The sequence below is a fragment of the Mobula birostris genome, chromosome 25 (genome assembly GCF_030028105.1).
Source record: "Mobula birostris isolate sMobBir1 chromosome 25, sMobBir1.hap1, whole genome shotgun sequence".
NCBI classification, from domain to species: Eukaryota; Metazoa; Chordata; class Chondrichthyes; order Myliobatiformes; family Myliobatidae; genus Mobula; species Mobula birostris.
This window is the reverse complement of record NC_092394.1, coordinates 29,413,566-29,436,946: the sequence shown is the minus strand read 5'-3', so window position 1 is coordinate 29,436,946 and position 23,381 is coordinate 29,413,566. Positions and strand designations below refer to the sequence as shown.

Below are 23,381 nucleotides of genomic sequence, written 5' to 3'. Positions count from 1 at the left end.
TTGTAGTCTATGGTAACATACACATACTTAGATAACAAATTTACTTTGAACCATCTGACAATGATTTTCAAATTAATAAAACAAAGTCTGTGGATTCTCAAGTAGCTTTGAATATAATTTGCCCCAGAAAACTCTGATGTCTTACAGCAGTTAGGTTAGTTTAAGAGAAACTGCATGGAAAATACCATTGCAATCAAGATGAAATTCCAGGCCACTTCATCCATGAATTCAAGGCAAAATGAATATAGTAAAAATAAAGTAATTAACATGGGATTGTATATAGAACAAAATATTGAAGATCATCTGCTTGGGTTCAAGTAGGCTACAACTTTCTGCCAGCAGTAAAACTTGCATAATCATGGCAAGTTTGATCTTGCCTTAACTAGATTTCTTTGTGCCCATTCCAATCCAAAATGGCAAATCCTGGATGTTGCACAACATCGGGCTTTCACCACCTATGACAACTGGCTAAGTTACGGCCCGATGATAAATCATTAAACCTGGTAATATCTCTGCATCATCTCCAGGAGCATGCAAAAATTAATTTTTAAAACGCTGAAACAATTAAATGCTTAAAATGTTAAATTATAACACAAAATAACTTAAACAATTAAAACCTATATGAATGAAAATCAAATTTGAAATTTACATAAAATATAAATATTCAGCTAGGTTCCTTGCAGCTGTAGCATGGGATTCACTTACATACTGCAAGCTCAGAGTCCACACCAAGCTGCCAGCATTTGTTTCCAAGACAATGAGTGAATTAACACAAGTGGAAGATGTGGTGGAAATTTTGCACTTGTATTAACGCACTCATAAATTAAGCACCGGAAATATAATGCTGGTGCTGAAAACTTCATATTGCCCTTTATAGGTATTCTCCACATTTGTATTAACAGTTCTTAAGATCTACCATAAGGTAGGTGCTCGATCTGTACACTCTAGTTCTGTCGAGCTCAATATTACATTACATAATTGGAACATACTAATAAATAACCCTTTTGTTGAAGTTGATGACCAGAATTCCAGATTGGTGTTTAGTTTAACAAGTGCACATTCTGAAAAGAAGGTATCTTAGTTGGCTAGTGCAGGATGCCTTGTTTGACTAAAAATAATCTGTATATGCTGATCAGCATATATTTACAGCCTGAGAATATGCAAGTGATATTCCCAATTGAACACAAAATTATCAAATCATGAGAATTACCGTTCTGCAAGCTCCCAATCTTCCTGAATTTGTCGCTGTCTGGCTTTACTGTACTCTTCTCTCCAGCACTTAGAACAAAATCCTTGCCACGCAGGATTTCCATAGTAACCACAGCCTTTTTTACATAGGAGCTCGGATTGGTCCACATGGATTCCTCTACGTTCTGATTTCAAGCTCATCTTTCTACTGGAGACAAACAAGGTTACAGTAAAATCAAATTGTGGCTTAAAGCTTGAAAGGAAATTGATCCAGTCATGTATAAAACAGCTACATAAATCTGGTAATAAGGCCATCAAATAATTTATAACAACATACCTAATATTACAATTATATTGTGAATTATTTGATTGGAAAAAATATTTTAATAAGTTAGAAAGTTATTTTAATTTGTTCTAGAAATATTAGTGAAATTTTCAAATTAGCCTTCTCAAAATAGCTCCAGTAAGCTTGCAACAAAATATTATGCCAGTGATGCTTTGCTACTTCTCACATGTTTAAATTTAATATCTGGGACACATTTAACATTGATTGAATAACTGATCTGCAGTACCATATTTAAATATACACCTTTAAAATGTGTGTACAAGATGCATTGTAATAAGGGTGATATCAAATTATTTTAAATCTACGGCAAGGCATTTTCCACACAAATTGTTCAAACTAGGAGTGTGACAGGTTAGTTGGTAGAGTGGTGTCACAGCAATAACTTTGCACGCAATCAGTAAAATCAAGAAATTCACTGTGGACCAGGAAAGGGAAGCTGAGGGAACATAAACCAGTCCTCAAGTGATCAGAAGTGGAAAGAGTGGGAAGTTTCACATTCCTGGATCTCAACATCTCTGAAGATCTATCCTGGGCCCAACATATTGATGCAATTACAAAGAAGGCAAGACAGCAGCTATATTTCATTAGGAGTTTGAGACGACTTGATATGTCACCACAGACTCTCGCAAACTTCTAACTGGTTGCATTACCATCTGGTATGGAGGGGCCACTTGCAAATGATCAAAAAAGCTTTAAAGGATAGTAAACTCAGCCAGCTCCATCATGGCCAATAATCTCTACAGCATCAAGGATATCTTCAAAAGTCAATGCCCTCAAAAAGGCAACACCCTTCATTAAGGACCCCCATCACCCAGGACATAGCCACTTCTCATTGCTGAAGCCTGAAGACACACACTCAATGTTTCAGGAACAATTTCTTCCCCTCTTCCATCAGATTTCTGATTAGACAATGAACACATGTATACTACCTCACAACCTTTTTTCTTATTTTTTGCTGTCTTCTTGCACTACCTATTTAATCTCATATACACACACACAGACACATACAAAGACATATTTTAATTTTTTTTTTATTCCAGGTTGAGGACCGCTTATCCAAAAATCCAAAATCCGAAAAACTTTGAAATCCAAAACTTTTGAGCACTAACAAGATGCACAAATGGAAAATTTGACAAGATGCTGGGAAGTTTTCCAGATGATGTGCAGGCCTCTGCACACCACAGACAGTTCTGAGAAGTGACCTCACATATGTAATAAGCAGAAGTTAATGAAAAATAGAAAACTACAGTACTGTGCAAAAGTCTTAGTATAGACAGAGCTACAGTGCTTAAGAATTTTGCATAGCACTGTTATAATTTTATGTACTGCTGCTGCAAAAAAACAAAATTTGTGACATATATGAGTGACGATAAACCTGACGCTCCATCTTCTTCAGCACCCTAGCTACACATGTGCCCAAGATTTTTGCACAGTACTGTATGCCACTGACAACAGTATGCTGATCATGAAACAAACAAAGACCTGTCACAAAGAACTGAAAATTGAAGGTAATTGTGAACATTCAGCAAGCCGGTTGCAGAAATTTAAGAAAAGCCATGGCATTAATTATTTTAAAGCATCTGTTGATCATGAAACAGCAGAGAAAATCATTAATGAGTTTGCCAAAATCGTAACTGATGAAAATCTTTCACCAGAATAAGTCTACAATGCTGATTGCTTTTATACCTTACATACAGTAAAACCTAAAGTAAAATACAATTACGGTGTACTGCAACCTTTTAATCAAAACACTGCATTTTAGGTGAAGACTGAAAGCCTGCCGTTGTTTGTTGTTCAATAACTAATTCAGATATTCTCCTGATGCTATTGTGCTGCTTTTGTTACCCTGTACACATTATAGTTTTATATTAATGATATGTAATAATTTTTACTGTAAAGTACAGATGTGTGATAATAACATGTTAGAAGAATAAAAACATTGACGTGCAAGACAAAGACTGGTAAAACATAAATACAGAGTTGGAAATGATGGCGATCCCAAGCTATTACATAGTACAACATCTGAAAAAATCTGGAATCTGAAAAAAAATATAAATTCCAAAAACAGTTCCTAACAGTTCGGCGGGAGGAGAGAAAGCAGCGCGCCACACGTGTGCAGCCCTTCGGTGAAAAATGATATTGTTTCCATTAAGTAGGGGCTGTGGACAATTCTGATCTGATGGAGACAGACGTGAAAGCACAGGGGAACATCTGGAGAAATTTCTGAAACACTCGTTCACTGCTGTCGTTGCTGTGCAGTCGGGAATCTTCCGGAGGGAAGGCCTCAAAATCCCCGACTTTACCTGCTGTTGGCGACCGAGATTGAGGTCAAATCATTCGGACAGAGAAGGCACTCAGTTCTCAGTGTTGGAGAGCTGAATGGGAGGCTTGAAGTTTTTGGATGACAGAGTCGGACTGTGGTCGGCATGGCAGGGAGAGTTTTTCTTCCTTCTCCCGTCTGCGTGAGATGTGGGACATTTGAGAGAAGTTGAACTTTTTACTGTGCTCATGGACTTCTTCATCAAGTTATGGTATTGTTGCACTGTTGTAACTGTATGTTATAATTATGTGGTTTTGTTAGTTTTCTCAGTCTTGGTCTGTTCTGTTTTGTGATATCACACCGGAGGAAATATTGTATCACTTCTTAATGCATGCATTACTAAATAACAATAAACGAGGACTGCGTGTCTTCATAATCTAAATAAATAATTCTGAATAATTCCAAACAACTTGAAACCAATTATACACGTTTTATATTGATGTACTGTACATGTATAAATGATCTTTAAAATAATTAATGATGGAAAAGATTATTTGGTTCATTCTAATTTACCAACCTGGAGAGATTTCTTAGCTCTCCAGCTCTTAACCCACAAATATTTCAGATCATTTTCAGGATGGAGAGCAAGGGCAGGTAAAGCCTAATGGGAAAACATTCATGAATGCAGTTTGGGATTGGGACAGGATTAGAAGTCTATAACTTTTTTCCAGTGCCTATTGAAAATGCAACAGGTAATTTATTCTAGAGACACAGGAGACTGCAAGTGCTGGAATCTGGAACAACAACCTGATAGAGAAGCTCAGCAAGTTGAGCAGCACCCATTAGGTGAAAGGAATTGTCAACATCCTAGGTCAAAACCCTGTATCGAAGGTAAATTATTGTGTCCCCTTCTGAACTGGAATATTTCAAAAGAATCAAAGGGGTTCTCAACTACTGTTGATAGCATAACATGTTAAGAATAAAAACATTGAAGCTGATTTCAAATCATTTCTTCAGAATTATAGCCAAACTTAGATGCCAACACTAACAAATATAAAAGGATTGCAAAAAGTGGTTAAACCAACAGGGCCTTGAAGCCTTTATCCTATCCAGCAATTAAAAAACTACTCTTAAACTTAATCCAGCATTAATAGTTCATCCGATCTTCAGTTTCCAATCCATTTTGCCGGTCGAGATTGTGAACTCTGCTTACACAGGACTCTCACCTTCTATGAGGTTCTAGAGTCAAATCATGCTCCAGAGGCAAGCATAATTATTTGGATGGACCCTCTAGTGCAATATTAAGGGAATGATTAACTGTCAGAGGTACCACATTTCAAACGGGACATTAAATCTGGCTGAGGATTGGTATGGTAGCATCGGGTTAGTGCAACATTTTATAATGTTAGCTTTAAGATCAGGGTTTGATTTTCACCACTGTTTGTAAGGAGTATGTACATTCTCCCTGTGACCACATGGGTTTCTTCCAGGTGCACTGGTTTCCTCCTACATTTCAAAGATGTATGGTTAAGAGTTAGTAAGTTGTAGGCATCTTATGTTGGTGCTGGAAGCACAGCAACAGTACAAGCACAACCCTAATACAAAACGCATTTCACTGCATGTTATGATGTATACCTGACAAATAAAGCTAATCACCATCTTTTAATCTGCAAATTGAATCTTTATCCACAATCCTAGGCGGACTTCAAAGATTGCATGGCATAAACCAAGAACATTTATTCCATGGCCTATCATTCAACATTACTTATACAGTTTATCTTGTCATTTTCTGATTATGGGGGGCTTAATGTATTCAAAATGCCATCTGCAGATCATAAAATGATTGTGCTCTGAAAAAAAATACTTGTTCAAGGAGTCTGAAGTTGTGAAAGATGTATATAAACAAACTACTGGCTACCTTAACAAATTCCAAGGAATTGTTAATACTAAGGAAAAGGCAAATCAGCAAAAGCAGAATTTGAGGAAAACTGATAAATTTCCTCATTAAGACAATGGCTATTCATACCAAAACTGCTGCATTTATTGACTCACACAATTCAATTATACAATACTGATCATATTCCTTAGCATACTGTAGAAGCTGTACTTACCACGTTCAGCAATAACATTGTTCACAGAGAAGTAACTTTACTTCTCAGTATCTAATAATTCCTTAGATTCATTCTGCATGGCTTCAACCATCACTTTTAACAAAGGTTTCTTGTGCAATTCTATCATAAAAGTGTTATATCACAACCCATAAATATACTTGTATTTAAGGAATAGTTAATTCTCCAAGTCAAAATTAATAAATCTAAATTTAATTTAAATCCTCTTGATTCTCTCTTCATCATTTAGTGGACATTTTGATGCTAGCTTTGGGAATCAAAAGTGGACCAAATACAGAAGTGAAAGTTTAATTATCTTACAGAACCTCAATGAAACTGAACCAATTCAAAACCTGAAATCAGTGGGAAAGGGTGAGAAAACATTTTGGGTGAAAAAGATCTTTAGTGAATCCAGTTCTACATAATCTAGATATAAACTAGAGACTCTGATTTTAGATAATGGCAACAACCTGTAGAACTATTGCAGTGACAGATGCTTGATTCCATGTTCTGAAATTTGTGATGAAATTTTCATGGAAAATTTGGATGCTAGAATGTTAACTTTAATAAAATATTGTTTGCAAACATTTTCTTTATAAGTATTGTATCTGAAGGTTAGGCTAGGGGAGAAGGCTGTCAACAAAGATACTAAAAAAAAAATTGATAAACAACAGATTCTGCATATGCTAAAAATACAGAGCAATGTTTACAAAATGCTGGAAGAACTCAACAGGTCAGACTGTATCTATGAAGAGGAATATACAGCTGATGTTCAGGCACTGTGCAACCTCCTCTACATCAATGACACCTGACATAGATTGGGGGACCGGTTTGTCAAACACCTTTGCTCCATCCGCCACAAAAGGTGGGATTCCTAGTGGCCAAACATTTTAATTCTTCTTTCTATCTCCCCATTCCAACATATCAGTTCATGGCTTCGCTAATGCTACGACGAGGCCACTCTCAAGTTGAAGGAGCAACACTTCATATTTCACCTAGGTAGCTGCCAACCTGACAGTATGAACAATAATTTCCCCAACTAGTAAATTCTCCCACTACCCCCTTCTCTGCTTTTCCATTCCCTATTGTGGCTTCCCTCGTATCCCTTCTCTTCTCCTCACTGCCTCCTATGCCCCTCCTCCTTGCCATTCTCCAATAGTTCACTCTGTCCTAATGGATTCCTCCTCCCTCAGCCGTTAACCTTTTGCACCTATCATCTCCCAGCTTCTCACTTCCATCTTCCCCCCCCACCAACTTTGCCCCTGTCCTGGTTTCACCTATCACCTGCCAGTTTAGACATCTTTCCCTCCCCCATCTTAGTGTGGTTTATGCATTTTGTGTGTGTCAATTTAAATTCATGGATTATCTGCCCATTATGTTAACTTTACCCAATTTATGTCAAGGTGATTTCCTTTCCAAATATTGGGAAATAGATCTTAGGGGCCCATATTTGAGAAGGTAGCTGAGCAAACTGCAAGCCATTTCAGCATATCTATGGAAGGGAAAAGAATCCTATCATAATAAAGTGAATAGTAACGAAAGTAAGTAATTTTTCTGCAGTTCTGTTTTTGAAATCTGTCAATAACTAGTATGAAGCGAGGCTACAGATGGACAGATAATAGTGAACTTCGTATCTCCCAAAGGAGTGGTGGACTCTTGGGACTTTGTCTGAAAAATTAATTGAGACTAAACTTAAATACTTAACTATGGATCTTGATTAAGCAGGACAAACTTGAAAGTAGGTACATTAACACCATATTTTAAAAGTACATGGAAAACTTATATGGAACACACAAAATGCTGGAGGAACCCAGCAGGGCAGGAAGCAAAGAGTAGACATTTGACATTTTGCATCAAGATCCTTCATCAGGACTGCTCCACTACGTGTGTGCGTGTGTGGGTTTGGATTTCCAGCATCTGCAGATTTTGTCGTGTTAGAAAACTTTTGTTTGTTAGAATTACAAAAGCAGAAATCTTCTACAACCTTGCCCTCTTAACATTTATAAATAATTTCATAGTGTCAGGGGACCTCAGCTATTTTCATCACAAAAGCATTAGACCAGAAGCAACAGCTTCATTTGTAAAAAGAAAAGCAGGAAGTTTCCACCTTCTCTGCACAAGATCTGCAGTCCAAAAGTGTAAACAAGAATTCAGTCACCTGACCACATTGTATAACATGCAGATGGCAGTTTAATCGTGAATTCCAAGATAAAGTAAGACTACTAAAGTGCTATGACCCAACGTTCATCTTAGGTCTGACATAAACAATACCAATCAGAATGCCTTTATTTATCAGTGCCAAACATACTCCCAATTCTACCACGCTAAAAAATCATTCTTGACAAGTTGATCAATGTCAATGGAGTGATTTAAAGCCAATAATTGGGTGCCCTTGTTTCCATTCATGATTACTATCCATTTATCCTTTTCAGCAGAAATAATTCAATCACACCACCACTATCATTCCCTTTTTTGGGGAAATGTTTCCGATTCACATTAAACTCAACCTTACTTTGTATTTTTGCACAACTTACCACAATTCGGAGTTTTTGTCCACGTGACAAGGAGGCGCACAGGAGTAAGATAGATTGCCTTGTAACAACCTTGCACTCAACGTCAGTAAAACCAAAGAATTGATTGTGGGCTTCAGGAAGGGAAAATTGAGAGAACACATACCAGTCCTCATCAAGGGATCAGAAGTGGAAAGTGTAAGCAGTTTCAAGTTCCTGGGTTTCAACATCTCGTAAGATCTATCCTGGACCCAACATTTTGATGTTATTACAAAGAAGCCACACCAACGGTTATATTTCATTAGGAATTGAGGTGATTTAGTACGTCAAAGACTAGCAAATTTCTACAGATGTACCGTGGAGAGCATTCTAACTGGCTGCATCACCATCTGGTATGCAGGGGCCACTGCACAGGATTGGAAAAAGCTACAGGGGGTTGTAAACTCAGCAGTCCCATCATGGACACTAGCCTTTCCACCACAGAGGAAATCTTCAAAAGACAATCCCTCAAAAAGGCAGCATCCATCATTAAGGACCCCCACTACCAGGACATGCCCTCTTCCTGTTGCTACCATCAAGGAGCAGGAGCCTGAAGGCACATACTCAATGTTTTAGGAATGACTTCTTCCCCTCTTCCATCAGATTTCAGAATGGACAATGAACTCATGAACACTAACTCACTAGTTTTGCATTACTTATCTTTTATAATCTTCACATTATTTTGGATTACAACTTTTATAAATATAATTATTATGTACTGCACGGTACTGCTGCCACAAAACAATGATTTTCACTTCATATATCAGTGATAATAAACCTGATTGAGAAAGCTGTTAATAAGTGATACTGGCAAAACCCAAAGTGAACATCAGAAGGCATAGTCCAAATTCACACCCAGCATATTATAGTCCACTTTGCAGCTTGTGCCCATTTCTGTCCTTCTGCATTCTCAGCATAATTCATATTGATACCATGATTTATAATAGTTAGCTAACTTGAATTCATAACACTTTATCATCTTTCTTAAATTATTAATAGCAAAGACACAGCAGTAACCCCTTGGGGCACTCCAGTAAATAACAAGCTGCCAATCTGATTAAGTTTCATATACAGTATTGCCACTTTCCTCCTTACATGTCAAAGAATAGTTCCACTCTAACTTTGCCCAAGTTCAGTGAAAGGTCAGCAACATGAAATATTCACTTTTATCACTACACAAATCCTGACAGACTTAGATTATTACTAACGTCTTCTATCTCTGAAGTCCAGATCTGCAATGTTGTTGAAACCTTCTATCAGCTGACTTTCATACAGAGCAACCAAAAAATTTGACATCCTTATCAGCAGCAATTAACAGCCACATAATAAATTCCCTGAAAATGTGAAAACATAGGGCAGAGAAGAACATCATTTCCTTTTAAACTAAAGACATTGCAGTTAAAAATAAGTGTCATGAGAAACAGAAAGGGAGAAGAACTAATAACATTTGAAGAAATACTATAGTGTTTCACAATTTATTTTTGCTGGGGAAGAAAATAGTGCCATGAATTGCTTTCAACATTTTCATCTTTAATGTAATATCAAACATAAGCATTAATACACTGCCAGTCGTAACTGAAGTATTACCAAATGTTTCTCAAATCACTCTTAAAGTGCAACCTCTGATGCAACACTAGGAAAAGCGATAACCAATATGAGAACATGTGATATGATGACAACAAAATGTTAGTAACGTCGACATTCAAACAGCGTAATCAAGAAGCCAGCACAGTTTAATGTTTCATTCCAGAACACAGCACTCAACCGATACTCCACAGGAACACCAACCTGAATTACTAAATCCAAAATATTCTGACTCTAAGGCAGAATACGCTAAACCTAATATAACCTTCCACTGAACTTGGGATGACACCAAGGGATAATAGAGTATTTACATAATACCCACGTCTCCGACTTTCCCGAAACCTGACCATTCGCTTACAAACACCTGTGTTGTTAGCTTTGGAAAGATGGGACAGACAGATGCCCCTGTCTTTCTCGCCTCCCTCCAGTGACCTTTCACTCAACGCCCTGATAACTACGTACACCACCCAGTCCCTGGTCGAAGCCGCACCTTGTATTTCCCAGAGCCAGAAACAAAACAAACAGTGTTCGGTTCCAGGCGCCGGGCTCCCCCACTCCCGTCCCGGGCCGGGCCGGGCCGGGCCGGGCCTGGGAGCTGTCAGTGCCTCGTCCAAACCCACGGCAGCCGACGGCTGCTCGAACAAACGACCCGACACTACCCACTGCCTTTACTACTTTAAATACCCAGCCTTCACCTGGAACACTCGCCGAGTCTGTCGACCTACGACCGACCTCCGTCTCGGAAACCTTTGTCTCTCCTTCCCTCCCGCCGCCTTGCTTCCTCCACCAAAACACCACCGGCGGCGCCGCTCGCCACTGACGGGAACACGGCGTCATTGCGTCACCGCGCATACGTGAGCGCCGCCTGCGTCACCTGACTATTGCCTTCCCCGGCAAGTTGCGATTAGCGGAGCGAAGCGCTGCTGGTGTTGGATGGCAAGAGACAGATGCAAAGTTTGAGGGGTGGGGTGGGTGGATACCACCGCGTGATTGTTTAAACAGCTGAAAGCAGGGCATTGTTTAAATACACATGTGGTCAGTCAGGAAGTAGAAATGAGAGTTAGCATTTTATATATAGCACATTGGAACATGTGCTTTAGCCGATGATAAAGACCATAAGACATTGGAGAAGAATTAGGCCATTCGGCCCAAAGAGTCTGCTCCACTATTCCATCATGGATGATTTATTATCCCTCTCAGATTCATTTTTCTTCATTCTCATCTGACACCTTGACTAATCAATAACCTATCACCTTCCACTTTAAATATACCCAATAACTTGGCCTCCACAGCCATCTGTGGCAATGAATTCCACAGATTAACTAACCTCTGGCTAAAGAAATTCCTCTTCATCTCTGTTCTCAATGGATTTCCTGCTATTCAAAGGCTGTGCCCTCTGGTCTGAGACCCCACCTCTAAAGGAAACATTTTCCTCATGTCCACTCTGTCGAAGCATTTCAATGAGACCCCTCCCTTGTTATAAGACAGTAAAACATTGGAGCAGATACACCCTCATTCTTCAAAACTCCAGCAAGTACAGGCCCAGTGCCATCAAACGCTCCTCATTTGTTAACACATCCTTCCACTTATATTCTAGTCCTCTCAAGATGAATGTTAACATTGCATTTAACTTCCTTACCACTGACTCGACCTGCAAGTTAACCTTAAGAGAATCCTGCATGAGGGCTCCCAAGTCTTTTACACCTCTGATTTTTGATTTTTTTTCCCATTTAGAAAGTTGTCTATGCCTTTATTTCTTCTATCAAAGTGCATGACCATACTCTTCACTACACTTCCCTACGTTATATTGCATCTGCCAGTTCTTTTGCCTATTCTGTCAATCTGTCTAAGTTCTTTTGCAAATTTACTGCTTCTTCAACATTTCCTGCCCCTCCACCTATCTTTGAATCATCCACAAATGTGACCACACCATCAATTCTGTCATCCAAATCATTGATATATAACGTGAAAAGAAGTGGTCCCGATACTGACTCTGCAGGACACCACTAGTCACCAGCGGCAAGCCGGAATGTGACCCTTTTTGCCTTTCTTTGCGTCCTGACAGTCAGCCACATCCACATTAATGTGGATACTATCCACATTAGTATCTTTCCTGCAATACCATGGTCTCTTGTCTTGTCAAGCAGCCACATCTGTGGCACCTTGTTGAAATCTTCTGAAAATACAAGTAAACATCATCAATTGATTCTCATTTGTCTATCCTGCCTGTTATTTCTTCAAAGAATTCCAACAGATTGGTCAGGCAAGATTCCCCCTTAAGAGACCATGTGACTTTGGCTATTTTAACATGGGCCTCTAAGTACCCGAAACCTCATCCTTAATAATGGACTCCAACATCTTCCCAACCACTGAAGTCATGTGAACTGCCTATGATTTCTTCTCTTCTGCCTCCTTCCTTTCTTAAAGAGTGGAGTTAAATTTGCAATTTTCCAATCCTCCAGAATCATTCCAGAAACTAATAGTTCATGAAAGGTCATTAATAATGCCTCCTCAATCTCTTCAGCTACCTTTTTCAGAATGCTGGGGTGTAGTCCATCTGGTCCAGGTGACTTATCTTCCTTAAGAACTTTCAGCTTTTCAAGCACCGGTTCCTTATTAATGACAAATGCACTCACTTCTGCCCTCTGACACTTCAATTTCTGGCATACTGCTAGTGAAGTTTGATGCAAAATACTAATTAAATTTGTCCCACATTACTACCTCTCCAGCGACATTTTCCAGCAGTCCAATATCCCCTCTTTTACTCTTTAAGTATGTGAAAAAAAACTCCAGGTATCCTCTTAACTAGTATTGGCTAGCTTACCTTTATATTTCATCTCGTCTATCCTTATGGTATCATTAGTTGCCTTCTGTTGGTTTTTAGAAGCTTCTCAATGTGACAGAGAGATGGAGATAGGGATAGAGACAGAGATAGAGATCGAGAGAGATTGAGATAGAGATAAAGACTGAGGGAGAGTGAGATAGAGATAGAGATTGAGGAAGAGTGAGAGTTAGAGAGTGCAAACTAATTATCTAATGGTGCCTGATGAAACAAATCCCTTCTGCCTGCACATAGTCCACATCCTTCAAATTTTTGCATATTCCGATGTCTATCCAAGCACCTCTTAAATGCTTCTATTGTATTTGCCTCCAGCACCACTCTCTGTGTAAAAAAAACTTGCCCTGCACATTTCCCGTGAACTTATCCCAGCAAACCACCTATTGACCCTAACCTAATCACAGGACAATTTGCAATGGCCAATTAACCTACTAACTGGCATGCCTTTGGACTGAGAGAGGAAACCCGAGCACCCAAAGAAAACCCTTATGGTCACAGGAGAAGGTACAAATTCCTTGCGAATGGAATTTAACTCCAAATCCCAAGCTGTAATAGTGTCGTGCTAAATGCAACGCCACCATGGTGCCAATTTTACTTTGTGAATGTATTTTCGTAACTGGAATTTAATTTATCTGAAGCCACCATTTGTATCTTTGAGAGTGCATCACACAGCAAGCACAATGATATGTGATGGTGGTGTTGACTTGTCACTGGACTATTGCATGGGTGAAATTCCAATTTCTGTACCCTCTCTAATGTTGAGGCCGGAGCAGTGTCCTATAAAATTTCAGTGTCTTTATGCTATGCTTCCAGAATTATGCATCCTTACTGTTTTCTCAACCAGCTCTGCCACTTTCGATGCACCCATAAAACCAGATTCATCTGCTCTTATTTCTCGTTTAGACCATTATTTTTCTTTTTAAATTGACTCTCCTACCTAAGTGGTTCAACTCACATCCCTCCACATTAAACTTTTCTCTGATTCAACAAACAGGAAAAAAGGGAAGTCCATATCACAGGTATCGCTAGGTAAATGTAGGTGGCTTCCTTTGAAGTCAGTGGTGAACCGGCTTACTTTATTAATGACTGGAGAATCCAGCTCCACATACAATTTAGAAATACATTGTTAAACACATTTTCGGATAGGCAGAAAACAAAATCCCTGAATTGCTCCCACTTACTAATTTTACCAAATGGGGAAAAATGTTCCTGGCTTTGATTTTCATAACTCAGTACAGAGAATATTAAAGTCCATAAGTTAAATAATCAAATAAAAGTTGAATATATACAACATATTTCTATTGATTAGCTATTTTTTGAAAAAAAAATCCATTTCATTTGTTATGATAAAATTCACAAGCAAAATTAAGGGTTATGGGGAAAAGGCAGGTAGGTGGAGATGAGTCCATGGCCAGATCAGCCATGATCTTATTGAATGACAGATCAGGCTCGATGGGCCAAATGGCCTACTCCTGCTCCTATTTCCTATTTCATATGTTCTTAAAACAACTCCAAAGGAAAAACACAACACAAAAGATTCTGCAGATGCTGGAAATCCTGAGTAACATGCACAAGCAGCTGTAGAAACTCAGCAGGTCAGGCAGCGTCCATGGAAATGAATCAGTCAACGTTTTGGGCTGAAACCCTTCTTCAGGACTGGAAAGGAAGGGGATTTGAATTGAAAATACACGTGGACTAAGATGTTAACTGACTTGTGCTATCACCAGTGGGATCATCAGTTGATCTGCCACCTGTCTTCCGGAGTTTCGGCCCGCTTATGATCAAGACTCCCTCCAGGTGGTGGGCCAGCAGTGCTAAAGCACCACCTCCCACTGGTGAGCTTAAAAACTTGGCATCTGCCTCTATCAGAGTTGTTGGTTGCTTCCATCCAACAGATAGTCTACTCTTCAGGTGACAATACAACCAATGAAGGGTTTGCAAGATATGTATACACTGTCCGACTATCTGCCCCTCTGGACATACTTGGTCCACACCCATACTGATCCTTTCTCTGCTGCCTCAGCTAGAGCCCTGCTGGTTGACTTGATCTCTCTTCTAGTGAAGCCAAGGTCACGCAGCCACTCCTGGAAAGTGAACGCAATAAAACACACAGCAGCCTACTTCGAATAGATAGCATGAGACCTTCCACCCTCTGTCTCTGCACTCTGATCTTAATTCTGCATACTTGGTTAACTTACGCTCATGGGCTTCATCGATGTTGTCTTCCCAGGGGACTGTGAGTTCACCAATAACCACTTCTCTACTGGTGTCAGACCATACGATTACTTCGAAGACATTAGAATAAAAAGATAGGGGGAGGAGTAGGAAGACAATGTAGAAGGTGATGGGTGAAGCCAGGTGGATGAGAAAGATAAGGGGCTGGAGAAGAAGTAATCTGATAGGAGAGCAGAGTGGACCATGGGAGAAAGGGAAGAAGAAGGAGTACCATGGAAGGTGATAGACAGGTGAGAAGAGGTAAGAGGCCAGAATAGGGAATAGAAGAGGGAAGGGAGGGCAGGGAAAAATTACTGGAAGGAGAAATCAATGTTCATGTCATCAGGGTGGAGACTACCTTCATCAGGTGAATGGGCAGGTATAGCATTTCTGTGGCTTGCAGGGATATGTGCCAGGAGGCAGATTAGTGGGCAGGCACAAATAGACAAGGAAAAAGATATTAACAGATATGAAGAAAAGGCAAGTACAGTACATGAAATTAGGTCATAGGTCATTGTAGTGAGTTATTACAGGCATGAAGATCTAAGATAGTTATTTGGTTATTTGGTTTCATATTGTGTCTTTTTAAAAGCATATCTGTAGTTATTAAAGCAAAGACACTCTATAACCAGTAAGCAAGACTACTAATTTTGTATTTCCTGTGCAAGTAACCAAATCTAGTAATAATAGTTACAGGCTGAAGATCTTGAAGGGTCTCGGGCTGAAGCATTGACTGTTTACTCTTTTCCATAGATGCTGCCTGACCTGCTGAGTTCCTCCAGCATCTTGAGTGTGTATTGCTCTGGACTTCCAGCATCTGCCGACTTCCTTGTAGATGGTTTAGTAATTTTCAACTTGATACTTTGTAAGGAGTATCCCAGTTTCCATTTTTATTTGCAGAATCCGGGCAAAATTTGTAGATTTCATCCATGTTTTTGTTTCTCTGGTAGTTCAATGTATCATCTGTCAATATTGTGTTAAGAGTCTGGTAGAATTCAGGGCTCCAGCATTTTAAAGCCTCTTGAGAGTAACTCCACATTTCTTTGCTTTTTAAAAGAGCTAATTTACAGGGAAAATAATGTTTTAAAATTGCTTATTGTGAAGTTTAAATGCTTTTAAATAACAAGATCATTTAGAGAATGGTGCAGTGGAGACAAACACTTCATTATCTGTTGCCAGTATATAGAGGCTTAAAATTAATTTATATGACTTTATTCCTCAATACATCCAATTTCAGAAATAGCTGCTACTCCCCAATGTTTTTAAATTGATGTGGTTTTGAAAGTATTGTCTATTGATAATGTTAATGTACTTCCTTTTCTTGCCTTCATGTGAACTCTGAGGTTCAAGTTTGAGAACCAGAAAATTTCCATTGGGTAACTGTAGCTGACTCTATTGTGTAACTCACTATACGTTTACAGATAATATCACGAGACTAAATTGTACATAATTGTTCAGAGCTCTAATTTTATTTGACCTTGAATGCACAGCGTAACTGAACTGCTTTGTCAAAAATCTTGATAAGAGTTGTTATACTTTGTATTTTCCAGAACCAAAAAAAATCTATCCCAATAGAGAATCAGCCTGCTAGGCTTTAAAATTTCACTTCAACACTATTGAAATGGATACTGAGCTAGGAGGATGAATTCTGTGTAACTATAAGTCTTATAGATAAATCACTAACACCATCTAATATACAGGGCAACACAGTCAAAATGCTGGAGGAGCTCAGCTGATCAGGCAGCATCTATGGAAATGAATAGATAGTCAACATTTCGGGCTGAGACCCTCCATCAGGATTGAGAAGGAAGGGGAAAGATTCCAGAATAAAAAGGTTAGGGTGGGGGGGGAGGAAAGGAGGCTAGCAGGAAGGTGATAGCTGAAGCTCAGTGGTACGAACAGTCAAGGGTTGGAGAAGAAGGAATCTGACAGGAGAGATGTGGGCCATAGGAGAAAGGGAAGGAGTGGACCCAGGGGGATGTAAAAGGGAGGTGAGAAGAAGTAAAAGCTCAGAGTGGTGAATGGAGAAGGGGGGGGGGGTGGATTTTGTTTATCGGAAGGAGAAATCGATATTTGTGCCACCAGGTTGGGGGCTACCCAGACGGAATATACTGTGTTGCTCCTCTGCCCTGGGAATGGCCTTGTCTTGATAAAGGAGAAGGCCATGGACTGACATGTTGGAACAGGAATGGGAATCAAAATTAAAATGTTTGCCCACCGGGAGGTCCTGCTTGTGGTGGACGGTGCAGAGGTGCTTGACAAAGCGGTCCCCCAATTTACCACAGGTCTCACCAACGCAGAAGAATCTGCATCGGGAGCACCGGACACAACAGGCGACACGAGCAGATTTGTTGGTGAAGTGTTGCCTCACCTGGAAGGACTGTTTGGGGCCCTGAAGGGAGGTGAGGGAGGAGGTGAATGGGCAGGTGTAGCATTTAGGCCATGTGTAGGAATTTTGTGGCCAAAGGTTGATTTAATCAAAGCTGGGAATAATCTGTACAACATAGATCATTGACTGCGTGACACAGGAAACTATTCAGCATATATGTCTATGCTGGCTGTTCAGCAGGACTATTCAATCAATTTTAATCCTTTTTCTTTTTATTCCAATCATTCTATTCTTTCTTCAAAATGTTTACGCACAGCCTTAATATTGCAATCAGCAAATTCCAAGATAATGTCAGAAAGAACTTGTTCTGGCAAAAGGCAATTTAAGTCTTTGTCTCTGTGTTTCAGGCTAGGTCATTCAAATATTTTAGGCAAGGGAATTAGGTGTTGGGAGCAAGATAGATCATAGATTTTAACCACATATTAGACATGGTCTAACTGACAGGCAGAACACAAATTAAGGGGCTTAATAGCGTACTTCTATTCTGATACTACAGTGACAGTGTACCCTAGGTATTTTGGAAGATAAAAATGCTTGAATCTATTGTGCCAGTACTTATGTTTTTTTAAAGGTGAATTTGTATGGTTCTTTATAAAATTATATAGGAAATATAAATTTACTAGTTGTATTCTATAAGTTGCCAAAGAAAAAAAACACAAAATGATATGGTTATTATAATGGGGATCTTTAATTTTATTCCATTGTAAACAGGGATAGTAATAATGTTAAGGTCAGAGAGGGTGTAGTTTCTAGAAGATGTCCATGATAATTTTCTTGAATAGTATGTTTCTGGTTCAAAATCATTAAATCTAGGAGCAGAGTTAGACGATTCACCCTGTCAAGTCCACTTCATCATGGCTGATTTAGTATCGCTCTCAACCCCATTCTTCTGCCTTCTCACATAAACTTTGATGCCCTGATTAATCAAGAACCTATCAACCTCTGCCCTAAATATACCCAATGACTTGATCTGCAGAGCCATCTGTAGCAATGAATTCCACAGATTCACTATCCTCTGACTAAAGAAATTCCCCCTTATCTGTGTTCCAACTGGACGTCCCTCCATCCTGAGGCTGTGCTCTCAGGTCCCGGACCCACCCACTATAGGAAATAATCCCCCCCACGTCCACTTGATCTAGGCCTTTCAACATTTGATCGGTTTCAATGAGATCCCTCTTCCTTCTTCTAAATTCCAGTGAGTATAAATCCAGAGCCATCAAATGCTCCTCATATGTTAACCCTTTCATTCCTGAGATCATTCTTGTGAACCTCCTCTCAACTCTCTACAATGTCAGATCTTGATCTCAGGCAATGAGATGGGTCAAGTGCACCAAGCTTTGGTAGAGGAAATTTTTAAAAATATATTCATTTACGGGATGTGGCCGTCACCTGCTAAGCCAGCATTTATTGCCCATCCCTAGTTGCCCAATATTGTAAGGCATATCTCAGCGATAGAAAATAAAAAGCAACACAAAGCAGAATCAGATTTATTACCACAGACTTGTATGATACAATATAATTAACTGAAGTAAGGACAATTGCAATGGAACCTGTCCAACATAAACTGAAACAAAAACGTGACAGGCAAACCTGGAATGCAAGGATGGACTTGCCTTTCAAAAATGTGATTGAGGGAGAGTTGAAGCACATTCCCATCAGAAGCAGAGGAAGATCAAATACATTCAGTTCTTCTTGGATGGTGCTAAAGATGCAGAAGGAGCTGACATCTGACTAGCTGAGCAGCCAATCGTACAGAAGAATTCTCACAGGTAGTAATGATAATAAAGCACATTTTTTGCTTCTATTTTAATTATATTTATTTCTATTTTAAATATTTTGCAGAGCACTAAACTAACATTTTATACATACACAAGGTTAAGGTAGCAACTGACACATAAATAAATATTTCCAAAATAACATTTAAAAGTGTAATATATAATGAAATACTTGAGGAGATAAAATTCACCAAAATAAAATGGAATTTTAAGACCAGGATTCACGAAGTAGTAATCGTGGTTCTATACACCATTAAAAGATTTAGATATCATACATCAATGGACAACACTTTCAGAGGCTACATAGGTGAGCATAGTTCATAAATATCTGACATGGGAGTGAGTAGGATGGAAAACAGTGCAATTACTGGCTGCAACATCAGGAATTACATTAACCTCAAAATTCTAGTCAGTTTCAAGGCAAATGGACAACAAATACTGAACAGTCCGTGACACAACAGCCACAAAATACAGGTCTGACTAAAAGCAACATTTTGAGTACAAAGATTAGCCGTCATTTAAAAGCTCTATAAGCCCTTTAAGAAATAAGAAAAAAATACCATCTGATGAAGAACAGTGCCAGAAAATCCCACCTTCCAGCAAGAAAACCTCACATTGTTTCATTAATTTCCATTTAATACATTTGAAATCAAATTATGGAAAAAAAAATATGAAGTAGACCCTGCAGCATGGAGTTTTTAATAGGGTTCATTTGGACACCTGCTTGTACAGTGAAGAATCATGACCTTAGTTATAAAATCTAGGCTGAGACTGCAGTGCAAAACTGTGGAAAAGCTGTAATATTTAAGTCCTGCCATTCAGATGAGACATTATACCGAGACCTGACCTATTCTCTCATGTCGATGTAAAAGGTCCTAACAGCGCTACGTTGAAGAGGTGAGCAGTCTCATGTTCCGCTCTTGATTAATCTCACTAAAGTCAGTACTATCTTACTCTAAGTAGGAATCTGCTGTGCATAGACTGGCTGTCATTTTCCCCACACTGCAGATGTGACTAAACATTGACAGTATTACATCAGCATTAATGTGCTTCGGGACATCCTGAGTTCATGAAAGGCACTATATACTGTATATACATGGCATATATACAAAACCTACATTTATATATGTACCATCACACAATACATAAATGGAGAAATATGAGTAAACTATTTAACTACATAATATGCTAATAAAGTGATTGTTAAGTGTTTCTGCATTCTGAGGTTTCACAGAAACTCCTTGCTCTTGCAAACAAATCAGGTTAAGGCATTAATAAATATGATCTGTTGTTGTATGCTGATACTCCAGTTGCAAATAACCTAGCCATCTCTGTCTTGTTACAGGATACTTCCTGACACAGAATTCATCTGTACAATATTGGATTGCTGGTGTCTTTAATGTTAAATTTCTAAAGTTATATGCTTATAATATTTTAGAGGATGAATAAGGAAGCTCAAAATAATTACAAAATTCAGTTACCACCAGGTAATCTTGAACTCATAAATTGGACGCTTGCAGTAATAATAGTTTATGAGGTGCTTATCGCAAACACCTATGCACTGGTGATCCACAGTAATACCTCTGTCTGCTAAGTCAGTCACGATGCAATGGAGAAGGTCATAAACATCAGCAATTGCTTCCCATGGGCCAAACGACACATCTACTTCACAGTGATGCTCAAACAGTTTTGTCTCGTTCTCACTTCTATCGAAACGTAACGAGTTGTACAGCGGCCGCTCATACGGTGTAACTGGCATCTCCTCCTTATAAACACAGATCTTCAATTTTGCAAACCTTGCCTTTCGTTGCATTGCTCTCTGTTTTGCAATTTCAATTATCCTTTCCAAGTTTTCTGTTGAAGGGAAAAAGTGGAAATAGCAGTAAATATAAAATTCATTCTTAACCTGCTGTATACACTTGGGTCAGAAAATTGCTTTCTTCAGCATTTTTCCCCCAAAGTGGGGAAGAAAGAATTTTTATTCATAAATTCCACAAATTGTCCTTTGTAAAGTAGATACTCACGTGCAAACTTGTGTCACCCTTTTCTCATAACCCTTTTACATATTCCTTTAAGTTAAATTCCAGTCTATTTTCTATATGAAAAATATAGTTATTTCGCTTTCCAACTACAAGGTTCTTTCCCCCCGAAATAATTACAAAAATCAAGAAGCCCCAGTACTCTTTATTTAACAAATTTACACATTTAAATTCAAATTCCATTATCCAATTCATGGAACGCTGTAGTTTACAGGAAATAGCTTTAAATGTATTTTAAAAACTGAGTTTGTGTTGGCCTTTTCCCTCATATCGCAGTTCTCTCCTGAGCTGGCGCTGGGACTGTGAGCAATTCACACAACTGATATCAATGGGCCTCAACATTCGATCATTTACGGAGCCCCTGCTTACAAGCAGCCAATAGGCTCAAACGAAAGCATGAGGGTGAGATCTTGCTGCTATGGTAACATCCCAACCACTGGGCTGGCAGGGATACAAATCAGGATTTGAAAACTCCGACCCTCATACTGACAGTAGGTGCAACAGATCCTTCTCTTTTATAAAGTGTATTAATACTTCTCCAAAGATTACAGCTCAGCATTAAACACCATCAGTACTAATCTACAAGCTTTAAAACCAGGCCTCCATACCTCCCTCTCTGCAACTGGATCCTTTACTTCCCCTGTACACTTGACTGTGACTAAGCACAGCTGAAATGTCCATACATAAATTTGCCAATGACATCACTGTTTTGGCAGAAGCTCAGATGACAAGGAGGTGTACAGGAGTGAGAGAGGTTGGCTGGTACAGTGGTGTCACAATAACAACGTCCCACTCAAAGTCAGTAAGACCAAGGAATCGATTGTGGACTTCAGGAAGAGGAAGTCAAGAGAACATGCACCAGTCCTCTTTGAAGGGTCAGCATTAGAAAGGGTGAGCAGTTTCAAGTTCTGGGCATCAGAGACTCTACCTTGGGCTAAACACACTGATGCAGTCTCAATGAAGGTCACCAGCAGCTCTACTTCATTAAGAGTTTGTTATTTCACCAAGTGACAGGACTGGAAAGTTGCAAATATCACTCCACTCTTTGTGAAGGGAGTGAGGCATAAGAAAGGAAATTATAGGCCAGGTAGCCTGACCTCAGTGGTTGGGAAGATTTTGGAGTCGATCATTAAGGATGAGATTTCAGGGTGTTTGGAGGCACATGATAAAATAGATCACAGTCAGTTTGGTTCCCTAAAGGGAAGATCTTACTTGACAAATCCGTTAAATTCTATGAGGAAATAACAGGCAGGATAGACAAGGGAGAGTCTGTGAATGTTGTTTCTTTGGATTTACAGGCGGCTTTTGGCAAGGTGCCACACATAAGGCTGCATAACAAGATAAAAGCCCATGGTATTACAGGAAAGATACTAACATAGATAGAATGAATGTGGTTAAGATGTTTCTGATAGTGAGGGAGTTTTAAGACTAGAGGGCACAACCTCAAAATAAAGGGATGTCCATTTAGAACAGGTTTTTCAGAGGATGGTGAATCTGTGGAATTCATTGCCATAGATGGTTGTGGAGGCCAAGTCATTGGGTATATTTAAAGTTGAGGTTAATATGGTCTTCATTAGTCATGGTGTCAAAGGTTACAGAGAGAAAGCAAGAGAGTGGAATTAGGAGGGATAATAAATCAGCCATGACAGATGGGCAGAGCAGATTCGATGGGCCGAGTGGCCTAATTCTGCTATGTCTGTTGGTCTAATTGTCTTAACACTCTTGCAAATTTCTAGAGAAATGGAGAGCATTCTGACAGGTTGCTTCAATGCCAGGTATGGAGCCTCCAATGCACAAGATCACCAGAGGGGGCACAGACTTTTAGGCTTAGCCAGCTCCATCCCAGGCACACCCCCACCTGCCATCAAGGACATCTTCACGGGCTACTACCTCCAGAAGGCAGTGTTGATTATTAAAGACCCTCATCATCTGGGACATGCCCTCTTCCCTTTACTACTATCGGAGAGGAGGTACAGGAGCCAGAAGACCCACACTGAACATTTTAGGAACAGTTTCTAACCCTCCGCCATCAAATTTTGAAATGGTCCATGAACCTAAAAGTATGACCTTGTTATTTGTCTTTTGTACTA

At 39.3% G+C, this 23,381-nt stretch overlaps 2 protein-coding genes across 4 annotated transcripts in view; both read right to left on the bottom strand.

The window, feature by feature from the left end:
* The window catches only part of rabgef1 (RAB guanine nucleotide exchange factor (GEF) 1), a 34,042-nt gene extending 23,185 nt beyond the window's left edge, over window positions 1-10,857 (bottom strand). For 2 of the 3 annotated variants that reach the window (XM_072243704.1, XM_072243706.1), the window contains exons 1-2: window positions 10,731-10,857; window positions 1,211-1,396 (exon numbers count right to left, since the gene is read on the bottom strand). In XM_072243704.1, the coding sequence (XP_072099805.1) occupies window positions 1,211-1,389 (179 nt within the window). In that variant the 5' untranslated portion in view covers window positions 1,390-1,396; window positions 10,731-10,857. The remainder of the gene's footprint in view (window positions 1-1,210; window positions 1,397-10,730) is intronic. The other variant, XM_072243705.1, reaches the window with a different exon arrangement.
* Window positions 10,858-19,268: 8,411 nt separating this feature from the next.
* LOC140187841 (protein-tyrosine sulfotransferase 1-like) overlaps window positions 19,269-23,381 on the bottom strand; it is a 121,419-nt gene continuing 117,306 nt past the window's right edge. The window contains exon 8 of the mRNA XM_072243636.1: window positions 19,269-21,106. Within this exon, the coding sequence (XP_072099737.1) occupies window positions 20,730-21,106 (377 nt within the window). The 3' untranslated portion in view covers window positions 19,269-20,729. The remainder of the gene's footprint in view (window positions 21,107-23,381) is intronic.